Raw genomic sequence first — 12,416 nt, 5'->3', positions numbered from 1 at the left:
AATAAAGAATGTATTTCATCAGAACACGTGTGGTACTCCTGCAACAATACCCATTGCTATGTCTGATAAGCCAGTATGTTATAAACCCCATTTTGGTAAGTTGCCCAAAACCTATCAGTCACAGATACAAGTTCTCAGGAAAGCAAATGTCAGCTTCTATGAATAGCCATGTGCTCTGATTAAAAAACAAAAACCATACATCATTTTCAATATTTTTTCCCCTCTCTCTCTGGGCCAAACTAGACATGATATACAGTAGTGCGTTTCTTTTCCCCAGTTTTGTTTTTAATCAAAAGCTGCCTCGGGAGTCTGAAAGTTTGGGCAGATGAAAAGCGGCGGGAGAAAGTGGGTGGGTTTTATTGTTATTTGGCACTACAAAACAATAAACCAGTTAAACTTAGAAAGAAGTTTCAGAGTTTGTGAGCTGAAGGAGAGGAAGAGGGAATAACTTGAGTAATTCAAAATACAGTCTGTGTATGAACTGAACAGTGCTTAGATTGTCTTTTTTAGCTGCTATTTTGTTAATATTAATATTGTTTGATAGTTTATAAATGCTGCATTGATTTTTTAATTAGAGTTGCTATGATTGTGATGTTCAGATTATTTTTAATTGCGGTGTTGTTAATAGTGTTTAATAGATTGTGATTGTTTTATTGATGATTTGTTAGTTATTTCATATGATTTATCTGTATTTGTTCTATTATGTTCATTCTGTTATTGTTATTCAGTGTTTGTAAGCCACTTTGAGATTCATTTGAATGAAAAGTAACTGAGAAATACAGTAAATCAAATAAAATCAAAGTGGACAGGATTTATTTAATGCTATTCTCTGAGTTTTCTGCTCAAAATTTTTTCCTCCATCAACTTTTCCACCCATAATTTCACCTGTGTGTGGGGTGGGGGAGAGTAGCTCAGAATAAAATACTTTAAGTTCCTTGGTAGGGTAAATCAGCTCCTTCTTCCAAGCTTTCTTTAGTCAGACATGCAGATTTCCAAGGCAATATTTAGTTTTATATCTATATATATTTGATGAAAAGATGCACACAGTTCTTCTAGACCTCAGAATATCTGTTTATTATATTTTGAAAAAAGAGAAGCATTAAATGCCTTCCAAATCGGAGCCCCAAAATTTGAAAATAGTTGGAACCATTGGCATTATTAAATGATTGAATTGATTTTTCTCAAGTGACTAAAGAATCTCAAACTTTAATATCTCAGTTTTGTTTTTTGCACTTTTTTGTTTTTGCACAGTTTTATGACTTACCTTGTGTCATAAATTGCATAGAGTTTTTTGTTTTCTTCCACAGCATTCCTAAAAAATAAGAAAGAAATGATTCATTAAGTCTATGTTTCCATTTTTTTCCTGTTGCCTTTTCTTTGCCCCAATCAATCAAACCTTTATTGCATTAGCATACAGCCATAGCAGGATAAAAAAAATAAAAATAAAAAATGCTAGAGACAAACAACCAAACAAAGTTCAAAGCGATATTACTGCGAATGTATATAAAGCATATAATGGCCCCAAAATAGGCTCGGGACATTAGGTTAAAAGGCAATAAAAGAATTAAGACAGGTCCAGGTCTAGGACACACTACCCCGTCAGAGTTGCCTTTTCTTTGCCCCATTTTCCTACTAACATCCCACACAGATCTCATTTCAAGACCTGGAGTCACTCACTGAGCAAAGGTTTCTGCCTTTCATTCGCCAAAGCCTTTTCTAGAACCACAAAACAGAAACATTCACGAAGAAGTCAGTTTATTCAGTAGTATTTCACTGGCCATGATTCAAAGTTGGCTTTGTTCCAGAAACCATTTTTAACACTAACCACAGTTTGTCTAGGTTTGGATGCAACAACAAACCTTGGTTAGTTGAAACGGGAAGCAAATGCCTTTTATCTCACAGCTGTGCCAAAAGAGGGGAGAGGGGAGTACACGAGAAAGCGCAGGCATATATAGTTAAAATATGGCCTAGCTTGCCTGTGGGTACATAGGCATGCTGTTGAAGTACACAGTTCCCTGCTTGCCAGGACACTCAATACATTTAGGTAATGCAGGCTTGTATTGAGACAAGATGAACTAGAAGAAGAAGAGTTTGGATTTGATATCCCACCTTTCACTCCCCTTCAGCAGTCTCAAAGAGGCTAACATTCTCCTTTCCCTTCCTCCCCCACAACAAACACTCTGTGAGGTGAGTGGGGCTGAGAGACTTCAAACAAGTGTGACTGGCCCAAGGTCACCCAGCAGCTGCATGTGGAGGAGCGGAGACGTGAACCCGGTTCCCCAGATTACGAGACTACCGCTCTTAACCACTACACCACACTGGAGAAGAGTACGCAAAAAGATGGGAAAGTAGTCAGAAGACTGGCCTGTAATAGCAGTAAGACAAGCATAAAGTAACTGATGGTAAAATCTAAGGCATAGATGACACATTCATTTTGACCACAGTGCAACACAGATGAAGTGGATAAATTACAGCTGAAGTTTTTATTGATGTAGCAGCATCAAAAAAATAATAATCCAGAGAAGCAGCTTAGCAAAGTCTATCACTGATCACTGCACAAAAATCAAAGAGTGTGTGCATGCAGTTAGATGCTCTGTTTCATCCCCCCCCCCACACACCCTCAAGCTTGCTCAGTAATTGACATCACTTGAAGTCAAAGCTATTCTGTTTTGACACACTGGGGGAAATTCTTTTAGTTTTCCAACAGTGCAGCACTGGAGGAAGAGATTTATAGAAGCGCAAAACCAGAGGCATCATGATTCCGATTAAAAATTCTTCACATGTTAGTTAATAGCAGATATTCACTTATTATGAGCCAATATTATTAAGCAGAGAATAACTGTGGGCAGCCAGGCAGTTGCTGCTGATGGTAAATCAAATGGAGAACATATGGTTTTGCTGTTGCTGCCATCAGTGTTGCTGAGAAAGCTAATGGGTTATATTTGTGCTTATGACTCAGGATACAGATTCAACTTTAGAGAATAAAATGAAACACTACTAATGTGATACAGGGAACTCTGCTGTGTTTAACCTGTACTGAGCACCCAGGAAGCTGGGACCGGTATCAAAACATGCTTTCAGGTTGCCTTCCAGAAAATACAAGATGTGATTATTATTATTTTTTGCTATATCAGGGCTGATCCTCAGGCAAACCATTAATTACAGTGCAGCTTTTTCAGCTGCAGAAAAGTCAGCTTTAATTCAGAGCTGAATTAAAGGATATCAGTGGCCTCATGTTAGTGTAGTCTCTCTCCATTATGAAGAGACAAATATCCGCAATTCGGTCTTGTTAGAAAGGGCATTGATAATCACTCTGGAGGGGTAGCTTTCCAAGGTACCTCTTTATCTGCCAATCAATTTTCATGGTATCCTTGTAGAGGAGGGGGGCAACACTAAATGGGTTATTTTCTTTTCTTTTCTACAGTCACTCTTTCCCATTCCCCTTCCAACTCTGCTCTGCAGTCAGCTTTACAAGCACACAGAGCTATGTCATTTTGGGGGATCGGCCGCCACTGCTCATGTCTGGGACACAGAAGCGCTGTCTCCTACCACACATTCCTGCCCAAACCTCATGGTCATCAGCAGATGTTTTACTGAGTTCTCCTGGCACAAGAAGTCAGCTGGCAGGGATTTCTCACTTGTGGTAACTTGTATCTGGAATGCCCTACCCAGAGAAGCTCACTTGGCTCCAACCCTGATGTCATATTGGTGCCAGCTGAGCAATGCTTTACTTGCCCATACATTCCAGCATGCCAGCCTGCTGTCTTCTGATTTTCTCATTGGGTTATGGCCTGTAAATTAACAGTTTTTAAGTGTGCTCTGCCTTAGCAGCCTTGTGGCGCAGAACAACTTAAACATTTATTTCCCAAATTAATAAATAAAATTGTAGATTAACCCATTTGTCATTTATTTCCTTAGACATTTCTAAGAGGTATTTCATCAGAACACAGGAAAGCGGTCTGCCCTTGTCTTTTCCATAACCAAGCCCAGTATAGCATTCACCCCAATTAATCTGCATTTGTAAGACCTAAAATTGTTAGTTACCTTTACCTTTTACCCAGGTGCTTAGCAAGTTGAGGTAATTTTAATCTGTTTTAGTATTTCAAATTCTGTATGTTTTAAAGTACTGTTGTACTTTTTTCTTGATTTTTAAATTTCTTTTCTTTTATATAAACTGCTTTGAGGTTTCTTTTCAATCAAGTGCTGTATACGTTTTATGAAATAAATAGATAAATAAATGTGGCCCTAATATTCCAATCCATGAAATGAACACAGTCAATAAATTAAGCTGAAACCATCTTGGCACTTTCAATGGTTTGATATTGCTGCACAGTATCCTAAAGTCTGTAGAGTATGGCTGAAATCCAGTAGAGGCTTAAATGCATCTCATTTTGCTTTCAAAATGGAAGAGACTGGTAATTCTTTGGACTGAGAGTCCAGTATGTACTAAATGCTGTTCGTGTCTACAGGTTCAATGCCAGCTATATGATTACAGCATTTCAGGCAAACGTTTCCTTTCTTCTACAAACAGATAGAAGCAGATTAGCCTTGAAGCCCAAAGACCCATTACAGAGAATCAGCTCTTGCAATACCCAAAGCAAAATATTCAAGTTACATTTAAAACTTTTGGGATATTAAAAACACTCTGGCACTGATTAAATTATCGCTGGAAGTTGCTGAAATCACATTGAAGAGGTTTTAAATTTAATACAAATTTACAGTTCTCTTTCTCTAAGGCATAAAGGATATATGTGTGTATCAGGTTTCCTGAAATGTTTATGTATGAGGAGCTTATGGTTCTGACTAAACATTTTTTTAAACAAAAACAAAAACAAAACCCTATTGGGTACACAAAAAGCATTCAGTATGCTTTTAAGTAATTTTGATGCTTAACTTATATGGGATTATAATATAATAATGTTCATGGGTCCTTTATTGCACTTCTAAAGAGCTTCTCCCACCCACATTCTCTAGCCCCATAAATACAGTGGTAAACATAATCTGACATTCTATCACAAAACCATCAGTATGACATATTTGGGAGAAACATTACAATTTTTATTTTTATTTTAAAAAGGTTACCAGTTCCTACTGAATAAAGGCACTCAACACCTCTTGCTTCAGGGAAGAAGCTGTGAAGGTTTGTATCAGAACAACTGGACATTTCCAATTAGACAATTGATAATTTATGTCACGAGAAACAGAGATTCTAGTTGTGTGTGTGTGTGTGTGTGCTGTTTTGCTGCCAGCTAGTTCTAATGTGATGATAGCTATGCATTGCAGGGGGTTGGACTAGATGTCCCTCGGGGGTCCCTTCCAACTCTACAATTATACGATTCAGTTTGATGATTCTATTCCAATCCTGCTGCCGGAAAGCCAAAACCCTCTTCAGCCTGCTGATCCCTGTCCTTCGGAAATAGAAGACAGAGAAATTCTTTACAAAAAGTCCTTTTAAGATCGGTTGGTTGGTTATTTCAGCCTTCGCAGGGCGTGCAACTGCAACCACCACAGAAATATAGACCATAATGTCACTTTTTAATATATCTGGTCAATGTGCAATGCAGAAACAGCCAAAAATATGTCTATGGAGGCTCCAGTTCATTCTGTTTTTCAATATAATTCCTTTCTGGGGTAATCTAGCATTGCTCACAGTCACAGCCATGAAAATAAAGCTAGTTCTTTATTCCCCATCCTGTCTGAAGTCTATTCTCAATTTGTGACACTTCCCACTGCTGCGTTGACATTGAAAATGCCTTGTAAGGATAGTTCTGGCTGACTGGCATAATGTGAATGAGTCGCTCCCTCTGCTGCTTCTACTCTCATCCTCCTCTCTCATGCCAACTGTTCTTTTTTCAGCTGATGCCCTCCTGAGAGACCATTATTTTACTCTCCCTGGAAAACCTCGTCCAGGGACAGCAGGGCATTAGCTGAAGCCCAGCTGCATCTAAAAGCAGCTGGCCCTGTTGGAAGATTCCGACCAGCCATCTGGTTCCTCAGGGTTCAACCAGATAGGATAAAAGTTCATCCACCATATTCAACTTAAGCATGTGGATTTATTTGTGCATATTCTCTCAAGCATATACACTCACATTTGCATGAATTTAGAAAAGCCCTCCAATGTATTTGGAGACGGAATAGGGCTTGTTAACTTCCACAGCAGTTACCAACAGCTTGGTATATTATTTAAAGCCTGTTCTGCAGCAAAAAAAAAAAAAAAAAAAAAAAGCAAATAGTCGTGTCTTTCTTTACTGCCTCTAAAGGTTGGTCTTTTGCTTTTGGTTTATGCAGCTGTGGGTGTATACACACACACACACACACACACACACACACACACACACACACATATATATATATATATATATATTACAGATTTATATGCATCCATTCCAACTTGTATGTGATTATAACTAGTAAACACTTCACTTTTAAATTCAGTTCATCTGCTAACTCAACAGCCAGTTGACTCCCAACAAGGGATAAATGAAACACAATATTCAGTTCAGCACATTTCCAGTTTGTAGTTTAGAAAAACCAAAACAGTCCTTGTGAAAAATTTGTCAGCATTTCACTGCACATTTCTCCTAATGTACACATTCTTTTGTACACAGTTTCTCCTAACAGTTCAGCCACAATTCTCCGTAATACTTTTGTATGTTATTTCCATAAATATATATGCATGCTTAATGCACATATTTCTGTCCATGTCTTTGATCAGAGAATTGCATCACAATGTTAGGAGACATTCCATCTTCCTGCAATACTGGGGGGGGGGGGTGGCCAGGGAGAAAGCAAATTGGCCATCTTGCAGGTTTTCACCTACCTCGTAGCAACTGCCACAACTTTGGCAGGCATTCAGCTGGATCCTTAGTCGCGGGGGTACCCTGTTAGAGGGGCCAGGAGGGGCGACGCTGTCTGGGAGTCCCCATGGGGACTGATGGGCCAATACACCTCTCCCAATGGCACCCAATCCATGTCAGGGATGACTCCCTATTACAGGGTCTACCTCACTTGGTTCCTATTAGCAGGCATAGGCAAACTCCGGCTCTCTAGATCTTTGGGACTACAATTCCCACCATCCCTAGCTAACAGGACCAGTGGTCAGGGATGATGGGAATTATAGTCCCAAACATCTGGAGGGCTGGAGTTTGCCTATGCCTGCTATTAGGCAACTTGATGCAGAATACATGCCCAGTGTCTTAGCCAAACCTACTCTATCCTGTAATCGATAAAGTTGTGGTCTAATTCAACCCAATACCAGTCTCCTGTGTCCATTCTGTCGGTCCTCCCTGCAGCAGCCATGGACATCATGCACCTGTGGCATCAATTGCCTTTAAAGGTCATTACTGGGTTGTACAAGAATAACAGACGTGTAGTTAGATGTGCCAAGAATAACAGTCGTGTAGTTAGATGTGCCTTTTCTCAACATGTTTCACCATAGCTTGGGTTCAGTATTCATGTGTCCAATGGAGCAAGGGAACCTGGCATGTGGATTGGTCCCCTCTCACAATTAGTTTGCATCCATATTAGCTCCGCACTGCACTCAAAGAGCATCATTTACATGACCATAGCGACATGCTCTTTTTCATAGTTAAGTGCAGTTCAGCTATTTAGAATTTGTTTCCTCTGGGAACTCTTAAAAGCTTCAAATCTTAGCCACAGGGGGTGTGCTTCTGTGTCTGTAACACTTATTTAAACATCAGAAAAGTTCAGATCTAAAGATCCTCTAGCTCAGCACTGTGTCAATAACAGCATTATTTATCTCCTCCTCCCCTCTACTTAACATCAAGTGTTGGAGTACAGAGAAATTGCAGAGTGAACCTTTGGCAATGTGTGGACAAGTGAGGAAACACTTTGTTGGAGAAGTGATGCAGAAGAACTAACACCATTTATATTTTACATATATATAAATACACATGCATATATAATTGAGTGAGGAGCATTTAAATGGGCCTGAATATAATGGAATATATTTAACTCCATGGGCAGAGTGGAGATGTTCCACTTTTATCTTTTTTAAAAATGCTGAAAAATGTGTTCAGGTAGATGGATGATGACTTTTTTTGGTCTGAATCATTATAAAGATATACGTAAGGAAACGATGGTCTGCCTAAGAGCCAACTCCTAGAGGCCAAGGTGTCTTACCCCCCCCCCAAATATATATTTGAGGGCTCCCCCAAGTTGACGGGCATTGCCATTCAAATAGTGTGTGTTGTGTCATGTGATTAATTATGTGAGTTGGTGCTTACCTGCCCCCCCCATATTTTATTCAAGTTGGCACCCCGATGGGCTGGATCCAGTGTAAGTTAGTTGTTGGATCACATGTTCTTCTGATTGATTTCAACAGGAACTAATTCCAACTAACAGAATTGTAATCCAGCCCAATATCACTTCTCTCCTTTCTCAAGTAGAATGGATTTCTATCAGCCTTTGTGGGGTCTGCTTGCTTAGGAGAAGAAAACACCGACTGAGGATTTAGGCTGCATCTACACAGCTATAAAAAATGCTCTGGGGGAAAAAAAACGTTTTAAAGCTCACAATGGAAAAATTTCACCGAGTTCCAATTTCAGCTCTACAGCACCATCTGGTGTCACAGTGTTATAACATATTTATACCATTTTATTTTTACTAATGTAGCCGAGTCCTTAGAGTGTCTTTGTGGAAATCTATCGCCTGATTATTTACATGTCATTAAAACAGCAACCAACATTGCACAATGTTGGTCACAAAATGGACTTTCCTGCTGGTTTCCAGGACCTCCAAGTCTTGCAAGCTGTGAGCAATGCACAGCAACTGCTTCTGGGCAATCTCATGCTTGTGGCATCTTAGATCTGATCTACACATTCTCAAGAACTTGCCTTATGTCAAGTGAAACCGTTGTGCTATTTGGCGTAGTATTGCTTACACGATTTGGATTTTCTATCGGTCCCGCATAGAGGGACCTTCTGCATGCAAAGTATGAGTTCTACCAATGAGCTATGGCCCTTCGGAATAACCACACAGCAGAGCTCTGTTGTGATAGAGCCTCTTTTAGTCATGCTAATGTGGGAGATTTTATCATCACCATAATTTATTATTTGTACCACATCCATCTGATTGGGTTTTCCCAACCACTTTGGGCAGCTTCCAACATATATAAAAACACAATATAACACTAAAAACCTTCCCTACCATACTTTGAACATGTCATTTCCTCTCCTAGAATCATAGAATTGGATAGTTGGGAGGGACCCCAAGGGTCATCTAGTCCAACCCTTGCAATGCAGGAATCTCAACTAAAGCATCCATGACAGATGGCCACCCAACCTCTCATGGGACTCTGTTCCACATCTAATTGCTGAACTTAATGTTGCAGTACGTCTTCCAGTGTAAGTATCTCTTTATGTACAAACAGTTTTGTAGAGGGAAAAAAAATAGAAATCTAACACACCATTTTGGGATAAGAGGCCGTCTTTCATAAATGACTTGCTATCCGTCCAGTATAATTAATCCTGCATGCAAGGAATAAACAAGACTTGACAGTGTGTCTGTTTTGCTGCGAACGATACTCGAGTCTTTCAAGTCCTTCCTTTGAAAGCTTATGTTTTTGACATTTGCTGCACATAACCTTTCATGTTTTAATTTTTAAAGGTTGTTTCTAATCTGATTGTTTTATTGAATTGTCATATATTGCCTTGATCTTTCGGGAAAGCTGTCTAATCAATCTTGTAAATAATAAATACAACTTCCAACTACATGTTCTGCTTCTCTTCCTCAGCTTCCAAGAAGCCCTGTGTGTATAATCCATTTATTAACATGAAACATTTATATAGCACTTCTAACACTTGGGCGGGGGGGGTGTGTGTGTCTTGATTTTGAATGACAGATGCACAAAGAGATGTTGGTGGGTCATGAATATAAATTGATGAGGAAACCCACTTCCATTTAGTCTTAGAGAGATCCTTTGACTGACAGCAGAAATAGTGGTCTCTCATAAAATCACACTGCATATCTAATTTGGCAAACTATAGTTTCTTCGTGTTTTAGCACATAGGTCAAATCCCTGGTTCTGCATAGTTTCCAAGCACACTGCTCTTGCCATGAATACAACCAAACCACAATATTATTCATTTGGCACTCTATGCAGTGGAGGTGGCGCCGTGGTCCAAACCACTGAGCATTTTGGGCTTGCCGATCAGAAGGCTGGTGGTTCGAATCCCCGTGAAGGGGTGAGCTCCCGTTGCTCTGTGCCAGCTCCTGCCAACCTAGCAGTTTGAAAATACACCAGTGCAAGTAGATAAATAGGTACCGCTGCAGTGGGAAGGTAAATGGCGTTTCCGTGCACTCTGGTTTCCAAAACGGTGTCCCGTTGCACCAGAAGCAGTTTAGTCATGCTGGCCACATGACCCAGAAAGCTGTCTGTGGACAAACACTGGTTCCTATGGCCTGAAAGCGAGATGAGCGTCACAACCCCATAGTCACCTTTGACTGGACTTAACCATCGAGGGGTCCTTTACCTTTACCTTACCTACAGTAAGGTTTGTCCTCAGATTCCCTCCTGCTGCACAAGCAGCTATCTCCTAGTCCAGCCTGCAAATGTATAGAAACAGAGCAAGGAAACTGAACAGGCATTTTCTGCTGTCATCCCTGTTCTGTGGAACTCCCCTTTCCTCTCCAAAATGTGAAGTGGCAACCATCAGTTGCTTCAGAAGTTTTATAAAGACTTATCTTTTTGCCGGGGCTTTCCCTGACCCATGAAAGGAATTTTTAAAGTATTTATGCTGTCAATAAATAGGAATTTATTTTTTTAATGTGGACAGGGCCTTCTCAGTTGCAGCTCCCAGCTTGTGGAACTACCTGCCACAAGAGACTCAGAGGACTTTCATCTTGAGGATCCTCATCTTGAGGATACCTGGTTGGGGAAGTCTGGCTGAAGAGGTGGTTGTGGAACAGTAACATCATTAACATTTAGATGACTTCGAGCAAGCAAACCATATTGCATTTTTCAACAGACGGCAGAAATTTAAAAAAGCTGTTACTGTAAGAAGAGCAAGAAAAGTCACTGAGATTGCCTTTAAACTTGGAAATTTGCAAAACATGCAATAGTGATTAACAATGACATCCACATTACCTATGGAGCTGGATTTTTTTTGTTAGTGATAGTGATTTAATATGTTTTAATACGTTAGTATGTTGACAGTCATGAAACATCCCAGCTAAAAGTGAAAAGTGTTCTTAAGATAGATTACTTAGTCAGAGCCCTTGAGACTCTGAAAATCTGACAGTGTACTATTTTAATTGGGGGCATGTTAGGCCATTCCCCTTTCCTCCTCCTCCTCCTCCTCCTCCTCCTCCTCTTCTTCTTCTTCTTCTTCTTCTTCTTCTTCTTCTTCTTCTTCACCATACCATTATGTTGCTTTTAGATATAACTTTTTGGCAAAACAAAAAAAGAGGTTCAGTTTACTTCTCCTAGACCCAAAACAACTTCTTAGTTGCACAGAGATGCATTTAGCACCTTTTCAAATAGTACCCGAGTCCTTTGGAGGAATGAACCAAATGAAAATCTGCTTTACCTTCGAAGATGGAAAACAGGGCAAAAAGATTTTCTACCTGGAGCAGAGCTTTTTTGCCCGTATCGAAAAAAGGGAGATGCATTTTTCTACTTCAAAAAATAATATTGCAATGTGTTCCTGTGTAACTCTGGTGGCAGTGATCATGTTCACTATATGGCTTGGGAAACCACAATATACTGGGCATGAATCGGGGATTTGGTGCCCCAGTGTTGTCAGCATGGCCAGTGGTCAGGGAAGATGTGAGTTTTAGCCCAGCAACATCTAGAATGCCACAGGTTCCCTGTACCAGTTGTGTTATAACAAGTGCAAACTAGGAGTGTACCTTTCAATGTGAAAACTTTTAATTTGGGACTTCTAAATTAATTTGAGACTTCACTAAATTACCGCTGTGTGGAAATCCGTTTGGGACCCCAGCCAGTATACTAGAAACTCAGATTCAAGGGTAAGTGAAAAGCAGGTCATATTTCAGTATTAAGTCCAGCACAGTTCTACATCCATCACCACCTCTTGCATTCATAATTCTCCTAGATGAAAACTCAGATTCAGCAACCATAGTACTCCACTAAGTCACAACCAGGCTGCTGCTGTTACTGTTCTCCCAACCTGTGAGAGAAAACCTGTGGTTTGCTAGACTGGCTAGCAACTTTTTGTCTCTTTCTAGGGAAAAGCGTAACATTCTGATGCTGCAGCCATTCCACCCCACTCCCAGAAACATGGTGCAATTTCCATATTCTGCTAAGAAGACTGGCATACACAAGGCCTTTTTGTGGTACTGCTGACCTCAGCTATGGCTTAACCTACTTCTTTTATTTCATCCTATCATGTACAAGCCCCCAAAGAGACATTGTCTGTTGGCTAACGTATCAT

At 40.0% G+C, this 12,416-nt stretch overlaps 1 protein-coding gene across 1 annotated transcript in view; it reads right to left on the bottom strand.

The window, feature by feature from the left end:
• Positions 1-12,416, bottom strand: part of GABRB3 (gamma-aminobutyric acid type A receptor subunit beta3) — a 203,985-nt gene that overhangs the window by 113,265 nt on the left and 78,304 nt on the right. Inside the window, exon 2 of the mRNA XM_079972827.1 lies at positions 1,265-1,312. Coding sequence (XP_079828953.1) covers positions 1,265-1,312 — 48 coding nt within the window. The remainder of the gene's footprint in view (positions 1-1,264; positions 1,313-12,416) is intronic.

This window comes from Podarcis cretensis (genome assembly GCF_951804945.1).
Source record: "Podarcis cretensis genome assembly, chromosome: 4".
NCBI classification, from domain to species: domain Eukaryota; kingdom Metazoa; phylum Chordata; class Lepidosauria; order Squamata; family Lacertidae; genus Podarcis; species Podarcis cretensis.
This window is presented reverse-complemented; position numbering and strand designations above follow the sequence as displayed.